Source organism: Calidris pugnax, unplaced genomic scaffold, assembly GCF_001431845.1.
Source record: "Calidris pugnax isolate Ruff unplaced genomic scaffold, ASM143184v1 scaffold188, whole genome shotgun sequence".
NCBI classification, from domain to species: Eukaryota; Metazoa; Chordata; class Aves; order Charadriiformes; family Scolopacidae; genus Calidris; species Calidris pugnax.
This window is the reverse complement of record NW_015091257.1, coordinates 4693135-4715552: the sequence shown is the minus strand read 5'-3', so window position 1 is coordinate 4715552 and position 22418 is coordinate 4693135. Positions and strand designations below refer to the sequence as shown.

The 22418-nt window shown below is 42.7% G+C and overlaps 1 protein-coding gene across 1 annotated transcript; it reads right to left on the bottom strand.

Annotated features, from left to right (window-relative positions):
- Nucleotides 1-13109: 13109 nt before the first annotated feature.
- ASMT (acetylserotonin O-methyltransferase) lies at nucleotides 13110-21194 on the bottom strand. The gene is made up of 8 exons (XM_014960222.1): nucleotides 21064-21194; nucleotides 20693-20867; nucleotides 19375-19504; nucleotides 17660-17728; nucleotides 17021-17139; nucleotides 15682-15822; nucleotides 14304-14426; nucleotides 13110-13670 (listed from the first exon to the last, which is right to left on the bottom strand). The coding sequence occupies exons 1-8, from the start codon at nucleotides 21103-21105 to the stop codon at nucleotides 13459-13461; spliced, it is 1011 nt and encodes a 336-aa protein (XP_014815708.1). The 5' UTR covers nucleotides 21106-21194; the 3' UTR covers nucleotides 13110-13458.
- Nucleotides 21195-22418: the final 1224 nt, after the last annotated feature.

The window sequence follows — 22418 nt, the reverse complement described above, 5'->3', positions numbered from 1 at the left end:
TCGCCTCTGTTCTACAGCTGTTGAATAGTTTACATTACAAGAATAATGGTCCATTAGCAGACAGATGGATGGACAGATGCAGTTAAAAGTTTTGGTAATCACTTTATACCGATACTGTTTAATTGTGCCATTATGACTTGCACATCATCCAAATTACTTTACCGCAATGGTGGGCAGATGGAAGCCATCCACAGTCCTCACATTTGAGGTGCTGGCATTGTTAGCTTAGGAAAAAGGTTCCTTTCTAGGTTACCTGGTATTAATTTAGATTCACAGGATGAGCTTAAGCTTAATTTCTGGAGAAGTTACTTGCACTTGAGGATTTCCTGCACTGTCAAGGATTTCTTTCCCCATCCCTACCCTGTACTGCTGGGGCTGCCATGCCAGGACATGTCAGGACAAATGGTGACTTCAGCTTTTCAAATGCTAGGCTACCTAAGAGGAATAAATTGTACAGGCTGTCTATGCAAAATACCCAATCATTTCTGGTAAAATGTGGTTTTCAACTTAGTGTGGCCTTATCGTGAAAATGTCACAAGATAAATTTTTGTTTCCACAACGACAAGGTACCTTTCGCATCAGTGTAATTATTTAGGGCCATGGATAGCTGCAGACACTTTTGTAGAGCAGAAATACTATGATAAAACTTTTCTGAAAGTACTCATTTTGCTCCCCAATAACAAATTAACTTTTCTGTCAAACCGGTTTATGCTTACATGTGACACATTCACATAGTGTTTTGCTTAATATACGCACATGGTTGAGGAACTTCTGGTTTCCACCAGCTGACATTTCCTACCTTTCTCAGGACTGTTATTTTATAAAACATTATTTTAAAATAGTTGCTATAGAACAGTGTGCAAATTGTATGGTCTTCCCAATCACAATGTTGTAAAGTTATGCTTACTGGTATGCAATATTCCAATGTACAGGTTATTATGGAGGACATTCCCATACTTAACGGATTTGCATTTGCTTCTTGGAAATAATAAAGTCTTCTTAGGCTTCATAGTTTCAGTTGGGATAGAGTTAGCTTTTTGACTAGCAGATGATATAGTATTATATTTTGGATTTGAGATGAGAAATACTTTTGATAGCGCACTGGGGTTTTCAGTTGTTGCTGCTTCTTGGAAATAATAAAGTCTTCTTAGGTTTCTTAGTTTCAGTTGGGATAGAGTTAACTTTTTAACTAGCAGATGGTATAGTACTCAAGTAAATTTCTACCAACATTTCAGAGTTTCCATATTAGATTTTTAATTTTTTTTATGCATTTTTTTAAAAAGCATTAAGAGGTGAAGAGTTTTGTCACATTTAGGCATCATTAGTATTCATATCACAGCCTTGTGCACTCTAAATGCTGAAAAAAGAAATCAGCAATGTATCCTGCTGACACTGCTTCATTTATCATACCAAAGATTTATTGATCGAGGACTGTATTCTATTTCAGAAAATATTACCTGTTGCATCTAGTAAGATATGGCATAGGATAGAGATTAAACATGTACCTTTCTAACAATGTGAACTTTAAGTCATTCTCAAAACCCACTCTGAGATGCTGGAAAGAAGTACTGAGTTTTATGTGTGTTTAGTCAGCTCCTGACAGTCTGATTGCACTAATAAGTAACACATAGACATATTTCTTATTTTAAGAAATCTGTTTCATCCTGTCACAATCAAATTGCTTTCGGCAAGCCTGGACACAAGTACTGCACCCTTTCAGAGGCTGCAAGGTGTGAGAACATTCAGTTCTTCAGAAACATGCTGATCTTCTGGAAGCCACTCTCCTGGCAGGCCTGCAGGTGACATTGTTCTCAAGGAGTCAGTGGTCTTGGACAGGCCATGTCTGCTCTACTGGACCTTGCACTTTAAGAAGCCTGTATGCTCTTAACATTATCTGTAATTTATAATATCTTTGGGAAAGGTAAGATGTATGTGGATTAAGGGGCAGAAAATATTGATCCTGACCAGAAGCCCGTTGCAAACTTAGGAGGTAGTGACCCAGAACCTCAGCAGATGTGTGCAGGCAGCCCTCACAGCCAGACATGCAGACACAGAGTTCAGGACAGCAAAGAGACAAAGGCTAATGAGTGGTAGATGAGCTCATCCAGCTCATTGTAACAGAGGAGCCTGTGGGCAGCTTCCACTCAGAGCCAGTGATAACACTGCCTGCAAGGCTTTGCCTTTATATAACAGTGCAGCAAGTAGTTCTTGTCTGTTTTCTTGTAAGAAAATTATATAGGTACTCAAATAACACAACATGAGATGCTTCCCTCCATGGACAGGATCTGTACAAGGTCCTGTGGGAAAACCCAACTGGGCTCCAATCCAGTGCTGCACAATCATGGGTGCTGGCATCTGAAGGAACATAAGACAATTTCTGCCAACATTTCAGAGTTTCCATATTAGATTTTTTTTATGCATTTTTTTAAAAAGCATTAAGAGGTGAAGAGTTTTGTCACACTTAGGCATCGTTGACATTCATATCACAGCCTTGTGCACTCTAAATGCTGAAAAAAGAAATCAGCAATGTATCCTGCTGACACTGCTTCATTTATCATACCAAAGATTTATTGATCGAGGACTGTATTCTATTTCAGAAAATATTACCTGTTGCATCTTGTAAGATATGGCATAGGATAGAGATTAAACATGTACCTTTCTAACAATGTGAACTTTAAGTCATTCTCAAAACCCACTCTGAGATGCTGGAAAGAAGTACTGAATTTTATGTGTGTTTAGTCAGCTCCTGACAGTCTGATTGCTCTAATATGTAACACATAGACATATTTCTTATTTTAAGAAATCTGTTTCATCCTGTCACAATCAAATTGTTTCCAGCAAGCCTGGACACAAGTGCTGCACCCTTTCAGGGGCTACAAGGTGTGAGAACATAGTTCTTCAGAAACATGCTGACCTTCTGGAAGCCACTCTATTGGCAGGCCTGCAGGTGACATTGTTGACAGTTTCTTTTGTTTATTTCAAGTATTTTTTTCCCAGTGCTCAAGGTTTTACTTCTGCAATGACCAATGACTGTCAGCAAGTTCTTGACGATGCTGGGGCACCTGTCTTCAGCCTGCACCTGTCCTTTCCAGGCCCTATGCTCTTAACATTATCTGTAATTTATAATATCTTTGGGAAAGGTAAGATGTATGTGGATTAAGGGGCGGAAAATATTGATCCTGACTGGAAGCTTGTTGCAAACTTAGGAGGTAGTGACCCACGTCACAGCTAACCTGAGCAGGTGTAAGCCCATGCTGCACCATGCTGCATGTCCGGGGTAGTCTTCAGGCCCGTGCTGTGCTGCCATAGCCCTCAACTGCAGGATGAGCTCATCCAGTTCACCGTAACATTGGAGCCTGTGGGCAGCTTCCACTCAGAGCCAGTGATAACACTGCCTGCAAGGCTTTGCCTTTATCTAACAGCACAGCAACAAGCTCTTGTCTTTTTTCTGGTAAGAAAATTATATAGGTACTCAAATAACACAAAATGAAGTGCTTCCCTCCATGGACAGGATCTGTACAAGGTCCCGTGGGAAAACCCAACTGGGCTCCATCCAGTGCTGCACAATCGTGGGTGCTGGCGTCTGAAGGGACGTAAGGTTTACTTGTTATCTGTATGCTTCTGATTATTCTGTCTTATTGAAACAGTTTTCTATTAAACCATTTGTTTTGGGCCTTCCTTACTGAGATCCAGAAAGCACCCAACACTATCCCTCTCTCATCTCAACCCATCTGCACCCAGTGTAGGATGTTCTCTATAAAGCTGCTTCAGATGCATTCAAAATGTTGCTCTTGCCCAAAAGAAAGATGGTTTGAAATAAGGTTTTTTTTTTGAGGAGCCAGAGCACTAGACGAGAGAAACATGCAGAATTTGTGGAGAAAAACACACACTTCCAGCAGCACATGTAGTCTGGGACAACTGGTTGGCAGGTCCCTTGACGGGGCTCTAGGAACAGGCAGGTGAAGGGAGGGAGACATGGAACCTGGAGCCAGCAGGGAGCCTGGGGGCATGTGCCTGGTTCCCACTATCCCACAGTGCTTCTACAACCACAGTTCCTGTGGTGACAATTTTCCACGCTTCTCCCTTCTGTTTGAGGTCTTCTTTGGTGAGGTGTTTCTAGACAGCCCTCAGCCCCCAGCCTCCACCTGATCCAGCTGCACGCCAAGCTGTTTTTCTAGGCAGGATTTCCTCACTCTGCTCCTCCGCTGCTTTTTTTTGCTTAGTTACTGTTTCTTTTGTTTATTTCAAGTATTTTTTTTCCCAGTGTTCAAGGTTTTACTTCTGCAATGACCAATGACTGTCAGCAAGTTCTTGACAATGCCGGGGCACCTGTCTTCAGCCTGCACCGGTCCTTTCAAGGCCTTTGTTATGATGGGGAAATCTAAGTGTGGGATGACAAACAGCGAGAGACACTTTCTATCAAGCTCTGCTTCACGTGGTAGTTTCTCAAAACAGCCAGATAACAAGCCCAAAGCCCAGAGCTGCAACCTCGGAAGTGAACACGAAGTAAAGATACTACGAAGCTGGTGGCCCCTCACCAGCAAAGGCAGTCCTCACTGGGACACCAGGAATCACTGTTATGGGCAAGAGTAACACCTCTCCTATGCAGACCCAGGAACCTACCTCACCCAGTCTAATGAAGTTTTCAGAACTGAATTATTATTAGTCCAGATCTAATTACCACTGAAAAATAAAATACTGCTGTCACAGAAAAAAAATCAATTAAACCATAAAAAAATGATGGTACATTTAATATTGCTATACACAGATTCTGTAAGCCTATGGCTGGCCCAAGCACCTGGATGCACTAGCAGGTGATGGGATGGGGCCTTGGCTGGAGGTGTCATTGGCCAAGTAGGAGAAGACCCACCTTATGTGGAAAGATCAGAGGTGAGAGTCAGTGGTCTGGTGAGGCACAGAGATGAGGTGGAACTAGAGGCCATGGTCATATTCATGGGATCCATAAACGCCCACGTGCTTGTAGGTACTGAGGGCAAGGTTGAGTGCACCTCTCACTGACACACCTCAGGAGACAGAGCACCCTGGACTTGGCTCCTTTGCAGGTGCATGGAAGGAAACTCCCCAAAGGGACTTGTAGAGAGGAGAGGCTTCCCTTTGAAAGGTAGCAGCCTTCAGCTTCCAGTCAGCATGCTAACAAGGCAAATTCCTTGGCTCCTCCTGCCCTCTGCTCTTTCATATTATTCCCAGGCCACCAGGCCAAGGCCCTGCTGGAAGCTTTTGTCCTACCAGAAAGAGTGGCTTGGGGGCAGCTCTAGTCACCCAGTCCAGCTGGACACAGCCAGGCTCAGCTCATGGACTACAGTTGCTGCCTCATGCATTTTTGGCTGATTCACCCCAGCTATGGCCAGTTTCATTCTTTACTCTTAAGTCGTATTGGGAGCTAGAAAGTTTATCATCTCAGCCTATGTTGCTAAAAACTCTGTGGGAGCGGGAAAGAACTCTGTTGACAAGAGCCTTCTGCATCAAAGAGAAAACTCCCACCACAGCGTCAAGAGAGGGCCTGAACTTGGCAACTGCTTTCATTATCCAAAAACCAAGTAACTTGGAAACCTCCACCTTATTGCTTTATTCCTGTACAATATTTTTAGCATTAAAATATCTAATGTCAAGCAAAAAATACAGCTGAAAGACCCCATATATAATAAGGTGTTATCAGAAATGCCTGTTGGAGCACGGAAACCATAGAGCCATAGGTTTTAATTTGCCTGCATACAGGAAAGCACTTGTTTCAGGTTTTCTTCACAGCGTTTGTCATTTAAAAAAAAAAAAGAAAAAAAAAAAAAGAAAGAAAAAGGAAGAAAAAAAAAAGGACAAGGCTCTGATGAGACCAGCTATACCTCTGCTTTGTCAAGGCAGTTCTTGAGCTCAGAGCACTCTGTGCTTATTCTCTTACTCCAGCCCTGACTTGTTCTGTGCTCAGAGCAACCTTGTCTCTGCATCAGGAAGGAAGCACTAAAGGATGGACAAATGTCAAAGGCCCATGGGAGAAAAGAGAGGCTCTGAAGCAAGAGGAGGAGGTTAAACACACTGTGGAGGAAATGACACAGGAGTGAAGAACAAGAATAGGAAAATCAGAACTGTGTAGATAAATAAACGTAGTCTAAAGGAAACAGCACAAGTCCTCTTATTCTGTTATTTTGTGGTTTCAAAGGTCTGGTCTCTGAAGGTGAACATAGAATATTAGTACCCTCCTTATGCATTCCCCAGTATTTACTTAGTCACCTAGCACAAAAGAGCAGCCAAGAATGCTTTACTATCCCCTCAGAAGCTGGATGCTCAAATGCCAACTAGCAGATAAGGAATGAGCAGCCAAAGCTATAGCCAGCTGGAGGTTCTGCTTCACACAGGCAGTGGAAGCACACTGTGATGGTGTGTTGGTATTTAACTGCTCTAATACAACATCACATCTGACCCTTAAAAGTCATTTAAACACCAATGATCTTCAAAATCTGTGATCACCATCCTGCACTTCGTTCATTTCCATCTGTATTCCAGTTAATAACAGGCCAATCTTGTTCTTTAAAGATCCAGCATCTTTGAACCCTGGTATAGATAAAAGGTGTGTTAGAACTAGAGAATTAGGTGTGCATCTTGCCTATTCAAGTTGTGCCCAAGCCACTCACTGGCAAGTTAATAACATGCAAACTATGTCATGAGCCAACTCAATGCAGAAGTACTGCATTTAAGCAATTTGTTGTGACAAAACAAAACAGCCTGCTCATATTTTTCTTCAAGTCAAGGGCACCAGCTGAGACAGGATTGTCTGGCTCATCAAGGTTATATGACATGGCAGTTTATATATGCAGCTACAGCATGCTGACCATGGCTGGCCTGTCTACTAGCTCAGGAAACAGTGCAGCCTCAGGAGCAACCAGCAGTCCATGGGCATGCAATTTTTTGGGGGGAGGCAGGGAAAGATGATTTGAGGATAGTCAAGGTCTTCTGTGGAACCCATCTTCTTTCTGGACTGAAGCACGGATTCTCTGCCCTCTTAATTTAAATAAGCTTCTTTCCACCAGGCCCAGACCACACCAGCTGATCCACTTAATCTTATTGTTTCTGAGAAGCACCCTGGTTACAAAACACGTTAGCTAACTCATTTGGCTTCAGTGGGTCTTTCTACCATGTTCAGCTCTTACTTTGGCTCTTCCATCATGAAGTACAAGGCTAAAGAAGCAGTGCAGATTAAAGCTTGTATTGTCAGTTCAGCAGTTGGTTAACAGGCTGGTACTTCAGGAGCACTTGAAAGCTTGTAACAAGCAAAACAGAAATCAGTGCAGAACAGCATCAAGAACCTGAACTCAGTGTGATGCACCAGGAATTCATGAACCAAAGCAGAGTCTTACTCAGGGCTTGTTTAAAAGCAGCTCTACTTCATCAGGCTGGCATTTTGATGTTGGAAGACTTCCCAAAAAGAAACAGATAGATAGAGTTTAATAATAAGAAAAGACAATCTGTATTGATCAGGCAAAAGCCTGGACAACTGGTTTCAAGAACACAGCTGCATTCATAATGGTAACTTTCCTCTGCTACTCCCACCTCAAGTATAGTACACAAGCTCAGTTTCTATTTAGGAACTTCCATCTGCACGCGCACCAAGCACAATTCTGCAAAGTTAATTTATCTCAACAAATCTAGACCCATTTTCACTGATCATGCTACAACTTCTTCAGATCATCACATCCATTCAAAAGATTCTATGGGAAGTTCTATGGGAAAAGAAAACTCAAGAACTTTTCACTAAGTCTGTCTTTTAATGTAATGTCAAAAGAGTGGAGATCACTAGTAATTATTTTCACCATACAATTCCTTGGGCCACTAGCTTTTATATGACAACAGTCATCCACAGAATTGCAGGGAAGACCTAGTCTGAGGGTGAGAAGTCCTTGATTAGGCACTTGGCTGGCAGGTGGAGAGTGCTGGTGAGGGTATCTGGTGCCACCAAACCATTATCCCTTCATGCTGTACTACAAACAGCCTAGTTTCAAGGCCAGCACTCCTGAGCATCCCATCCAGAACACATAGAGTTCACTTTGCAGCTGCCACAGGGTATATGTGACTAGCTTAGCTAATGATAAAAATAGAGTCCCAAACAGGCAGCCACAGTCCTGCAAAAGTTTTAACCTACACCTATGGCAAAGCATTTGGTTGAGCTAATCTACAGGAGATGTGTAGGGAAGATAAGGCATGCGAGGGGATACCAGGTCAAATGGATTTTCTGCACTGTGATTAAAGACAGAATGGTGCATACAATTTCAAAAAAAGCCTCAAAAGCACAGTACCAGATGAATTATAAAAAATTGAGGTACACTTCCTTTTAATAATAAGAAAAAATACTTACACATGTGAGAATACAAGGACCAGAGGGATCCATTCTGCACACTCGGTTCTGGACAAGTTCAACTAGTGAGTAGTTGGGGTTCATTGCTGCTTTGTATTCTCCCTACAGACATCTCTGCAATGTGCTCAACCATGGGCAGCTGCACAAGTCTGTTACGCAGCTCTACATGTTTTCAAATTGTGCTGTAAAATCCCTTCTACCCACCTGTTGAGGTTGCATTTATCTGTAACTGATCATCTGTGACTTCGGTTTATACCCCCGGGCCCTCTGGTATCACCCTGTGCTTGAGCTTCAGGGGCCTTGGACAAAATTGAGCTGCAGGGTTTAGAAGCACTCAGGATGTGACTTCTTGATATCTTATGTTTCATTAGCAAAATTAGTCAAGCATTCGCCTCTGTTCTACAGCTGTTGAATAGTTTACATTACAAGAATAATGGTCCATTAGCAGACAGATGGATGGACAGATGCAGTTAAAAGTTTTGGTAATCACTTTATACCGATACTGTTTAATTGTGCCATTATGACTTGCACATCATCCAAATTACTTTACCGCAATGGTAGGCAGATGGAAGCCATCCACAGTCCTCACATTTGAGGTGCTGGCATTGTTAGCTTAGGAAAAAGGTTCCTTTCTAGGTTACCTGGTATTAATTTAGATTCATAGGACAAGCTTAAGCTTAATTTCTGGAGAAGTTACTTGCACTTGAGGATTTCCTGCACTGTCAAGGATTTCTTTCCGCGTCTCTACCCTGTACTGCTGGGGCTGCCATGCCAGGACATGTCAGGACAAATGGTGACTTCAGCTTTTAAAATGCTAGGCTATCTAAGAGGAATAAATTGTACAGGCTGTCTATGCAAAATACCCAATCATTTCTCGTAAAATGTGGTTTTCAACTTAGTGTGGCCTTATCATGAAAATGTCACGAGAAACGGTACACAAGATAAATTTTTGTTTCCACAATGACAAGGTACCTTTTGCATCAGTGTAATTATTTAGGGCCATGGATAGCTGCAGACACTTTTCTAGAGCAGAAATACTATGATAAAACTTTTCTGAAAGTACTCATTATGCTCCCCAATAACAAATTAACTTTTCTGTCAAACCGGTTTATGCTTACATGTGACACATTCACATAGTGTTTTGCTTAATATACGCACATGGTTGAGGAACTTCTGGTTTCCACCAGCTGACATTTCCTACCTTTCTCAGGACTGTTATTTTATAAAACATTATTTTAAAATAGTTGCTATAGAACAGTGTGCAAATTGTATGGTCTTCCCAATCACAATGTTGTAAAGTTATGCTTACTGGTATGCAATATTCCAATGTACAGGTTATTATGGAGGACATTCCCATACTTAACGGATTTGCATTTGCTTCTTGGAAATAATAAAGTCTTCTTAGGCTTCATAGTTTCAGTTGGGATAGAGTTAGCTTTTTGACTAGCAGATGATATAGTATTATATTTTGGATTTGAGATGAGAAATACTTTTGATAGCGCACTGGGGTTTTCAGTTGTTGCAAAGCAGTTAAGCCTTTATTGCTCCTTGTTTCACCCAGCCAGCAAGCAGACTGGGAAGGCACAAGGAGTTGAGAGGAGACACAGCCAGGACAGATGACCCCAACTGACCAAAGCTTCCTTTCATCTTCAAGGCTGTTGAATGCCACTTCTGACAGCTAAAGGCCTGAAAGAAATGCTTGCATAGTAGTATTAGATTATTCAAGTAAATTTCTACCAACATTTCAGAGTTTCCATATTAGATTTTTAATTTTTTTTATGCATTTTTTTAAAAAGCATTAAGAGGTGAAGAGTTTTGTCACATTTAGGCATCATTAGTATTCATATCACAGCCTTGTGCACTCTAAATGCTGAAAAAAGAAATCAGCAATGTATCCTGCTGACACTGCTTCATTTATCATACCAAAGATTTATTGATCGAGGACTGTATTCTATTTCAGAAAATATTACCTGTTGCATCTTGTAAGATATGGCATAGGATAGAGATTAAACATGTACCTTTCTAACAATGTGAACTTTAAGTCATTCTCAAAACCCACTCTGAGATGCTGGAAAGAAGTACTGAATTTTATGTGTGTTTAGTCAGCTCCTGACAGTCTGATTGCTCTAATATGTAACACATAGACATATTTCTTATTTTAAGAAATCTGTTTCATCCTGTCACAATCAAATTGTTTCCAGCAAGCCTGGACACAAGTGCTGCACCCTTTCAGGGGCTACAAGGTGTGAGAACATAGTTCTTCAGAAACATGCTGACCTTCTGGAAGCCACTCTATTGGCAGGCCTGCAGGTGACATTGTTGTCAAGGAGTCAGTGGTCTTGGACAGGCCATGTCTGCTCTGCTGGACATTGCACTTGGAGAAGTCTGTATGCTCTTAACATTATCTGTAATTTATAATATCTTTGGGAAAGGTAAGATGTATGTGGATTAAGGGGCGGAAAATATTGATCCTGACTGGAAGCTTGTTGCAAACTTAGGAGGTAGTGACCCACGTCACAGCTAACCTGAGCAGGTGTAAGCCCATGCTGCACCATGCTGCATGTCCGGGGTAGTCTTCAGGCCCGTGCTGTGCTGCCATAGCCCTCAACTGCAGGATGAGCTCATCCAGTTCACCGTAACATTGGAGCCTGTGGGCAGCTTCCACTCAGAGCCAGTGATAACACTGCCTGCAAGGCTTTGCCTTTATCTAACAGCACAGCAACAAGCTCTTGTCTTTTTTCTGGTAAGAAAATTATATAGGTACTCAAATAACACAAAATGAAGTGCTTCCCTCCATGGACAGGATCTGTACAAGGTCCCGTGGGAAAACCCAACTGGGCTCCATCCAGTGCTGCACAATCGTGGGTGCTGGCGTCTGAAGGGACGTAAGGTTTACTTGTTATCTGTATGCTTCTGATTATTCTGTCTTATTGAAACAGTTTTCTATTAAACCATTTGTTTTGGGCCTTCCTTACTGAGATCCAGAAAGCACCCAACACTATCCCTCTCTCATCTCAACCCATCTGCACCCAGTGTAGGATGTTCTCTATAAAGCTGCTTCAGATGCATTCAAAATGTTGCTCTTGCCCAAAAGAAAGATGGTTTGAAATAAGGTTTTTTTTTTGAGGAGCCAGAGCACTAGACGAGAGAAACATGCAGAATTTGTGGAGAAAAACACACACTTCCAGCAGCACATGTAGTCTGGGACAACTGGTTGGCAGGTCCCTTGACGGGGCTCTAGGAACAGGCAGGTGAAGGGAGGGAGACATGGAACCTGGAGCCAGCAGGGAGCCTGGGGGCATGTGCCTGGTTCCCACTATCCCACAGTGCTTCTACAACCACAGTTCCTGTGGTGACAATTTTCCACGCTTCTCCCTTCTGTTTGAGGTCTTCTTTGGTGAGGTGTTTCTAGACAGCCCTCAGCCCCCAGCCTCCACCTGATCCAGCTGCACGCCAAGCTGTTTTTCTAGGCAGGATTTCCTCACTCTGCTCCTCCGCTGCTTTTTTTTGCTTAGTTACTGTTTCTTTTGTTTATTTCAAGTATTTTTTTTCCCAGTGTTCAAGGTTTTACTTCTGCAATGACCAATGACTGTCAGCAAGTTCTTGACAATGCCGGGGCACCTGTCTTCAGCCTGCACCGGTCCTTTCAAGGCCTTTTTGTTTCCCCCCACCCCCAGCACAGTTCATTGGCTACTTGGTACAGTCAAAGCAGCAAAATAATTTCTCTGAACATTTAGGTTTTTTGGGGAATCAACAAAGCCCTGATCAGACTAATTTGATTATTTGCGTTCGTGCCCGGCTGCTGCAGGAGGTAACACCTCGCTTTGTCTGGAAAGCCAGCAAGCATTCAGAACACATTACTCACAGGCTGCAGCTCCTGGCAAAGTCACCTTCATGCCACAGAACTCGCAGGTAGGGAACACTGCACAGAGACTGCAGCGTGCGAGGAAACTCCCCAAAACCACTTGCTCCAACTCCTGCAATAACCCGTTGGTGCCTACAGGGTGAGATCCTACTCAGGCATAAGTGGTCCATGAACTGTGCCCTGTTGCTTTTAAGGATGAGAAGGGCATTACAGCCTTGGGATTTGATTTTGATATCACAGAATGCGTCAATATGCCAACTTTTCCCTAACTGAGGCTACTTTCTCCCTATGATGCTCTTTCTACAATCAAAGGAGCAAGAGGCTCCTGTGGATGTCTACTGAGAAGACTAACTCAGGCTCCTCTAGTCTCCAGCTTAATGTGCAAAAGCAATTAGCGCAATCAGTGCGGCAGGTGACTTTGGTGCCTTCTCCAACTGTTTCTCACTCCAGTAATCTGTATTTCTGCTTCCAAGAACCGAGTGGGTTATGGCACGTTGTGCTTGATTGAATTCTATGATTCTAAATTATTTAAAGAAATAGCAATAAGGACTTCACTATTGCATAACAGAATGACTTGGCTGTATTATTTTCCCTCTCAGCTGCCATCTCAGGGCTTGTCCTATAAAAAGTGTCCCTGGACTTCAGCCAGTCATCAAGATACAAAATTATTTTTCATAATGTAAAGCAAAATCTAGAGGAAATAAAATTTAGTATGATATTTCATGCCAAACTCCCCAAGGTTCATACAGGATTTCTCCTGGAACTCTGAAAAGACTAACCCCAAGGAGACATAATTCGGTCTTTTTATACTACATCAATTCCCCAGGAATAAAAAGTCAAGTAGCAGAGTTCAGTACAGTGGTCAGTTTTATTTTGCAGGAATTCAAGTACAAATTCAGCTTTGCTTTAGTCAGATACAGAGCTAAAATTGGAAAAAATCTGAAACCAAAGCAGTGCACGTTTCTTTCATGGGTTATTTCTTGTGGAACAGGTGTTGATGTCTTATCTCCCTTCCAGACCCAAAGAGAAGGCCTAGTCAGGCTGCCAGACTTACAATCCATTCACACTCAAGATCTGCCATTAGTGATTGTCCTGACAATGTATCAGCTTACCAAAAAGAGGGCTGCCTTAACTAAAAGCTAAGTTGACGATTCCCCTCTAATAAGGGAATATCACAATTCGCCACTTACTCTATTACCTAGCACTTGTGCGGTGCATAAAAGAGGTATTATTATTTCCTCCCTAAAACAGCATCATAGAGTTTTCCAGTCCTCTTGACTTGAATCTCTCCAAAGCCAGCTGCCTCGAGGAGCTTGCTGTACTCTGCTGCTGTTCGCTCTTTTCCTTCTGTCTGGACCAACATATTCATGGAATACAGTTGCGTTTCTAAAGGCCCACTTCTGTCTTCATTCAGAAGTGATTCAACCAGCAGCACTCCACCGCCTGGTTGAATAAAGAGAAATAAAACACATGCTGAGCTCTGAGAAGACGAGATACTTTTTCGGTTGAGTTACTAGGACAGATCCTAATCTTTAGTTTCCGGAAGAAGCAGCCCCTACATTAAGTCATATTTCAGCATCACAGAAGACAACGAAAGAGCAAAAACATTGGGGCACGCCTCTTCTTGGCTAGGTGGGTACTGAAGTACCAGGGCTGAAGGGGAGACTACAGCTGGGATGGAAATTTCCCATTTCCCCCAGCTGAAATCCACAGGAGCTTACTGATTATGCTGAGAGCCTGGCTCTGTAGGCAGTGTTTTCAAAGCTCTGAGGGGTTCAATACGATGCTTAATTGGATTTTTACTATGACATACAGACCTGTACATCTAAATAATACCCCAAATCCCCATTCCATACATCTAAATGTCTTGAAAAAGGAGTCCATGTAGAGGAGGAGACAAAAACTGGAAGCCAGATAAGAAAAACTTAAACCAGGCCCTATTTGGCTCAGCTGCACGTGGCTGGTTTAGGAAAGCAAGACATGCACTGAAACTCTGCTGCCCAAATTGAGCATCAAGACTGGTGCCCTCTATGTTACTGACAGGCAAGAGACTGCTCTTGAAGAACTCACACCTACCAGGTTTGCAAGCCTTGTAGACTTTTGCCAGCAGCTGCCTGCACTTGTCATCATCCCAATCATGCAGTATCTTGGATAAAATATACAGTTCAGCTTCTGGAATTGAACTGTTAAAGAAGTCTCCTGTAAAGCAAGAATACATGTGTTTACACAAAACACACTCAGCTGGCTGAGTTCAGCAAATATTTTCAGTTCTAAAGACTCTGGGTTTGCTGTGTCCATCACCCACATCAGACAGTAACAGAGCTGGGTAAATGTCCTCTGTGGCACTCCAGAGGGGATTTTGTTCTTGTTCAGTCTCAAGAAGGTCTGAAACATTTAAAAGCAGCAGCTCATCTGAAACAGTCCTTGATACACAGGAGAGCATTTGATCCTAGCTTTTCTCCAGACACAGGAATTCAGATTCATAAAGTGTTAAGAAGAGGAGACAGTTTCTCATGGTTTCTGTGACGGAAAAAGGGAAAGCATTTACCCTCACCTAATCAATTTTTCAAAGACCTTCAGTAGCCACAGAGTTTAATCCTAAATCTATAAGGAAAAGCACACACATGTCTCACCTCTTAGTACTAGCTTCATCACCATGACTTTTGCACAGCACCCGGTATACTGTATACAAATTTTTCTCTCTGCATCTTACTTTGTCATTTCCACTCCCATTTCTTTGCATCACTAGCACATACAACATTTCCCACGTTTCTCCACCTTTTTTTATATACTCCCTTCCTTCCTCATGGCTTCTTTTCTCTCTCTGAGCATCAAGCAATATTAAGTCACTCCAACACTTTGTAAATATCAAAAATTAGATCTCCCTACACTCATTTTCATCATAGATGGTGCAAAGACCATGCAAGATCTACTGACTGGCCAAGAGGAATATGGGCTAGCTCACCCACGTTCAAAGCCTAAAATATCTTAGGACTTGAAAGTCAATCAGTTGTGACCAGAGAAGGAAAACCCCTTGCTCAGAGCAGGCCTGCCATCCCACACATCTGCCAGGAGGTCTGCACAGGAGAAAAGGAAGCAGTAGGAAGATTTTTAACGTGTCATGTCAATTTTTCAAAACTGTAGGGCCTTTTTTGTTTTTTTAAAGTACTCTTGTTCTGAAGAAATCAAATAGTTCTGTTCAGGAGTAAAGAGTTTCTGCGTTGCTGAATAACCAAGGTGTGTCTCTGATAGAAGGTAGCCACAGATGTACAACTGGGACAGCCCCATGGTAGCAATGAGCTGCAGACCCAGGCTGGGGAGGCTGCAGTCCGGGACACTCTGCCCACATAAGGGGCCACTGGAGACCTGAGCCTCCAGTGTGGTAACCTCTGAGCAGACACAAGGGGCTCAGGAGCAACAGCTGCCACGGCATTACACCACTGTCCACACCTACCTTCATGGAAAGCAATCCGATGCTCCTCAGGGGGCACAAATCGCTCTTTGGCCACTTGTACAACTTTCGGCAGGTCATAAATTGTGACCGTGGAATTTGGGTACAAAGAAACACACTCCCGGGCCAAAGCTCCTCCACCTCCTTTAAGGAGAGCAAACAAAGGTCAGCGCTGACACAAAAACAACCTGTTCAGCAACAGCCCCACAAAGTGATGCAGGCAACAGTACATTCAGTCTCATGGCACTTGACAAGGTACATTTGCTCCCCACTCGTTGCTGAAAGGGAAAAGAAGGGACAGGAGGAGCCATCATCTCCATTTGCTCTGCAGGAAGATCCAGGACTCCCAGCATCAAGGTCTATGGGGTCAGCCCCAGACATAACAGCTCTTACACACCCCTTCAGTCAGACCCAGGTGTGGGAGATGGAAGGGGGGAAATGAAAAATAGGTCCACTAAACCAGGTGCTGAGGAAGCAGTGAAGGAGCCTGTGAATGACCCCTGACCTGTCCCATGAATCCTGGCAGTGTTCAGCAGGGCTGGGACAGCAGGGCACTGCAGGGCAGGAGGCTGCAGACAATATCTCAATGAAACTAACTGAAGGGGAGGAGGGAAAGAGTCATAGAATCATAGAATTGCCCAGGCCAGAAGGGACCTCCAAAGGCCATCTAGTCCGACCCGCCCACAGTCAGCAGGGACACCCCCAACTAGACCAGGTTGCCCAGGGCCTCGTCGAGCCTCACCTTGAATATCTCCAGGGATGGGGCCTCAACCACCTCCCTGGGCAACCTGTTCCAGTGCTCCACCACCCTCACAGTGAAGAACCCTCTCCTAATCTCCAATCTAAATCTGCTCCCCTCCAGCTTAAAGCCAGTGCCCCTCATCCCATCACTGCAGGCCTTTGTAAACAGGCTCTCCCCAGCCTTCCTGTAGGCCCCCCTCAGGTACTGGAAGGCTGCTATGAGGTCTCCCCGGAGCCTCCTCTTCTCCAGGCTGAACAACCTCAGCTCCCTCAGCCTGTCCTCGTAGCAGAGGTGCTCTGTCACTAGAAAAATATATCAAGCAAGGCAAGAAAAAATGCCAAACCTGCCACATACACAAGGGGATGGGCCACTAAAACAAATGAGACACTGTAGAGACAAGCATTCATCTTCCTAATGCTCTCACCACTCTCACATTTCTTTTTAACCCAAACAAATCAGTAAAACACTCCCTTTATTGTTGAGACAAGTCCTGCTTTCCATTGTTTTGCCCATCATATAATATAGGAGTTATTTTTCTTTTCAGAGCTTGCAAAAGAAGATAGTTCAGAGCCTTGTTAAAGAAGATCTACTGATGCTCACCTCCCAAGTCATAGATCTGCCTGAAAGGGGAAAGGTCAAATGCAGCAAGAACATCTCTCCCACATATACTCCATACCGAGTTCTGGCCAGCCATGAATTTCAGCATTTCTTCTTCTGATCTAGTAATGTAAACAGACACAACAAATAGAAAAGGTAACTTACAATATCCTTGGTGATTTCTGTCGTATAACAGTTATTACAAGTTTTAGCTTAAACACTAATCTTTATTTTTATTGACACAGAATACATTCTCTTTGCATATAAATCAACCTTGAGTCTTACTGTAGCAGAAGGTTACAGCTAGGCATTCATGCATTTAAATAGGGAATTAAGACTAGTGAAGTCCAACAGTGCATTATGCTGCTAATTCTCAGACTTCCAAGGGATATTTTTTTCCTTCAACTACCATTACCTGTGATATGTTTTTCAGAATAGGAAATTATATGCTTCTTACTTCTATTCAAAATATCAGACAGTGTCCCAGTGATGAATATTGTTGCCAAAGGAAAACTCTCCATGACAGTTCTGAGGAGGGGGATTCTCATACCATTATATTTAATTGTCCTCAGCCATAATTAAAAACACTAATTTTATCTACAATAAGAAGAATAAAATTTGCATAAATATACTAATGATTACCTGTACATTGCTCCAAAAGGGTCTTCAGATGAAATGCCAAAAGCTCTTTCATATTGGTTTCTTCCTTCTCTAAAGTAGCAACCAAACAGAGCATGTGAGTGTCTAAAGTAGCAACCAAACAGAGCATGTGAGCGAGGATTTTTTTATATATATATTTTTTTTTTTTTTTACCCCAAACACACTTCAGGGCTGCATTTTCAGCTGGTTCATTACTGTGGAAGGTACTCAACTTTGTACAGAATATGTAGAATAGAATAGTTTGGGTTGGAAGGGAACTTTAAAGGTCATCTAGTTCAACTCACCTGCAATGAGCAGGGACACTTTCCATGAGATCAGGTTGCTCAGAGCCCCGTCCAACCTCACCTTGAATGTTTCCAGGAACGGGGCGTCTACCACCTCTCTGGGCAACATGTTCAGTGTTTCACCACCCTCATTGTAAAAAATGTCTTCCTTATATCTAGTCTAAATTTACCTTTTACTTTAAAACCATTAGCCCTTGTCCTATTGCATTAGACCCTGCTAAAAAGTTTGTTGCCATCTTTCTTATAAGACCCCTTTAAGCACTTGAAAGGTTGCAATAAGGTCCCCCTGGAGCCTTCATCTTCTCCAGGATGAATAGCCCCAACTTCCTCAGCCTTTCTGCAATAGGAGAAGTGTCCCAGCCCTCTGATCATCTTCATGGCCCTCCTCTAGTTCCAACAGGTTCATGTCCTTCCTGTGCTGAGGACTTAGAGCTGGAGGCAGTACTCCAGGTGGGGTCTCACCAGAGCAGAGGGGCAGAATCACCTCCCTCAACCTGCTGGCCATGCTGCTTTTGATGCAGCCCAGCCCAGGATATGGTTGGCCTTCTGGACTATGAGTGCACATTGTCAGCTCACGTAGAGCTTCTCATCCACCAGTACACTTAAGTCCTTCATGGCGGGGCTGCATTCAATTGCTTCATCCCCCAGCCTGTATTGATACTAGGGGTTGCCCTATTATCAATGATGAAATGTGTGTTGCCAGCCTGTTTGTAATGGCTGTAAAGGCACCCTCATTTGCCACCCCAAAATACACTGAAATAGTTCTCAGCCTCTCACAAGAATGACTGGCTCTTTTCAAGGTCAGGTTGGATGGGGTTTTGAGCAACATGACCTAGTGGAAGGGGTCCCTGCCTATGGCAGGGGGGTTGAAGTAGATGATCTTTAAGGTCTGTTCCAACTCAAACCATTCTGTGATTCTGTGATTTATGGGAAATACTTCTCAAGTAAAGGTACAAGGCTGGTGCAGTCATCACCATCACACAAAACATTTGATCATCAGTTGAAAGGAGTGGGGACAAGTGAGACTCCAGACCCACATTAAACTACTCCTATACACCTTTGCAACAGAAGTATCCTTAGTCATCACTACTCATCATTTACTTTATCAGTGTCTCCTCAAGGAAGAGCCACTGTAATGATCAAGTGCTTTCCTGAAGGTCAAACACACAGAAATCTGATTCCTAGATCATCTCTACTATCAGAAGGAAAAAGAAAACAAGAACACACAGAAATAGAGAGCAAGAAAAAACAAGAACACGTATTGGCCATGGTAACAGTTGAAATGATCTGCTGGTTTTCCTTTCCGAGAACCAGCCAGCATCGTCATTCTGCCTATTTCCAGAGACAAACCACTAAAAGCAGCCACACAGATGTCGCAAAGCAGTTTGCAACAGACAGTGCACTCCTCCTTACCTCACAGCATCAGGCAGGTAGTGCCAGCACAAGTAGACTGTATTGGAGTAATACATCATAATATGATACTGAGACTTGGGACTTGATTTTGTAAGGTAGATGTTGGAAATTTCTGTATTTCTGTAAAGGGCTAAAGGTTGAAATAAATGTATTTACTAGCATGTATGATATAACACCTTTCCAAGCCTATTGTGCAGTATGGTATTTATCACCAGAAGTTGTCTATGTGACCAGAGACACAATAACATTGCTTTTACAATCAATCCTTCCACTGCAATGAGCAGTGGCTGAGGACTGCTGAAATGTGTGTTATCCCATCCAATGTGAGTAAACGCCACCTACCTACACTTACTTCAGCACCAAACGTTTCTTTCAAGAGCTGCAAGAGGCAAGAATGCCTTAGAGTGTCATCATTTATCTATAGTGGTCAGCTATCAGAGAAAGCTTTTGCTATGCTCTACTTAAAGAAGAAGCCCTTGCAGACAAGTCTTTTTTCCACTCAACAAGGTCATTAAATGGGAGACATGTCTCCAAAACTGCATGCCAACCACACCTACCCTGTCTCACTTCACAAAGGCATGACCTTCTGCAGACAGACGAATGCCTAAAGGACTCACACAAATCTCCCCGCTTGCTCCAGTGTATCTGCAGTGGCATCGCTCACCCATGGGACTGGCATACAAGAGGAATATAAAAGATAGATTTGGTCCTCCCTAAACTTGTTGGGCTATTGTAAGGGCAAGGTAACAAGCCAGAACAGAGGACACAATTTGCAAGACTCTGGCTAGACCTGACCAGCTGTCTGATGGCTACAGATCCCTTCTGACCGCATAGACTCCACATTTCTGATGCGAGGGCAAACTTGCATCGCATCTCAGTTCAGACCAGCAACTTAACAAAATACTTCATATTGTGGTAAAACCACAAAGAAAAACAAAATGTGTTTTTAAATCATGCTGTTGTCCACCCACCCTGGCATTTTGTTTTAAAGTTTAAAATCATATCTGCACCTCAGTTTTCTTGAGATTAGCTCCCTAGAGACCCCGAATATCTTCTCTGAGATCACCTAAGGCTCTTGCACAAAGCAGTTTAGGGATATAGAGCCCTTCATTTAGGTTTTAATTTACACCTTTCATCATGCTGATATTTGCTGCTTCTCTTTCAGTTGAAGAGGGGATGGTGTTCCCAACTTATTTTTTTCTTCCAGACCGTCACTAGCCTAACACTAGACATCACCTCTCTCCACACACCTTGCCTCACTTTCAAAATCATCAGAGGTTTAAGTTTTAGTTTATTCCCCTTCTTCTGCTTTTATTACCTCCTTCTTGTGTCAGGTCTACTGCCAAGAGCTTCAATCCCACACAGGCATCCAGCAGTCTTTCCATCCCTGTGGTGCTTGTACCCAAGCGTGCAGCAATGGCATCTGAAGACAGAGGCTCTCCTGACTCCAGCAGAAGATCAAACACCCCCAACTCACAGGCAGTGAACATAACCTGGGGGTAAGGAAAGATGGGAGTGAGGGATCAGGTCAAAGCACCAAAGGCTACTGCGTTTCTAAAGTTGCTTTGTTGGAGAAAATATACACATAATATTTTTCTCGTGTAAAACTGTATTTCATATAAACAAGTCAAATTATTAAACTGAAGTTTCCCTGAACACTGATAATACCATATAGTTCTTATAGCGCACCTTTTTTTCATATCTTTTCCTTTTCTGGCAAAGCCGGATCATGTTTTTGGCTCACCAAGGTTCACATTTAGAGACCAGGTTTTTGGTTGGAGCATTCCTAACTCCTCCTTAGTTTCAGAGCACTTTCTCAAAGTCTCTCTTGCTTTTTGCCTGGAGAGCACAGAGGCAAGACTGTTTAGTGGTGGGTTTTTCTGGTGTTACTTTTGTTATTTAAAACTAAGGATCTAACATACGTTAGTCTCTCTGGAGACTATCCTGTGGCTTGCAGCAGGGAGGGGGTATCCCACTCTACAGACCCTAATTTCAGGGACTGATTTGCATGACTACTGAGGCAGGGAGGTTGTCTCAGCCAAAAGGACCACCTCATTCAGGGCAGCAGAATTGCCCTGCTTTTCATAGAGAAGGTGTGTAACATCTCCAGGAACAACCCTCAACCTTCAGACAGACATATGTAAAAATATATAAGAAAAACACCTTTCTTTAGCTGTACACAGTCAAGTTTACAAGTATTAGCCTACTTCTCTGGTCACACAAACAGTCCTAAAACAGTATCGAAGACAACAACTCAATTAACTGCCTGTAACTACAATGGTTTGATAAAGTCCATGGAAAGTTCCTTGTACCCTCAGTAGGAATATGGTTTATCTGAAGTTGAGATTGTTTCTCAAAAACAAAGTACCAGTGTTAATTTGAAAAGCATCGGGCATTCTTTTTTCTCACCAAACAAAAGAATTTTTCATCATCCTTTTTTCCCCTCTCTTTACTGTCCTCTCTGCCTTTCAGGACCGTTAGTATTTGCACAACCCAAAGAGCATTCCTTCCATTACAATGTTGGCCAGAAGTGCAGAAAGGGACAATATAAAAGGTAATGAAATAGTACGAGTTAAAAAAAAAAAAACCACCAAAAAAATCTCCACTGCACTGGATACTATAATTTGATACCCATGTGCTTACATATGAAGAAAAGCAAATGACATCAGTAAACAACAAGTAAAGTGGAACTACTAGTTCTACCTTTGTGCCTTAATCTTTTATTTGGGAAAACAGACTCTTTCTTTCACCTGAAAAAAGGCAATACATAGAAATTCTCAAGCTCGGCCTTCTGCATGATACATACATACAGGAGAGGGAAGAAAATTCTTTGAGAAGATACTTGAAAAATCTTGTTCTTTGCATGGTTTAACAGGAAGTGAAAAAGCAATTCAAGTCAGCTCTCTGTTTCACAAACTCCAAAAACAAGAAGTGGGAAGAAATCCCACTACAGAAGAAGCCTTCCACATTTGAGGCAGTCAGACAGCAAGCCTCAAGCAAAACAACTCCTGTGCTTTTATAAAGCCTTATGCAGAGACAAGGTC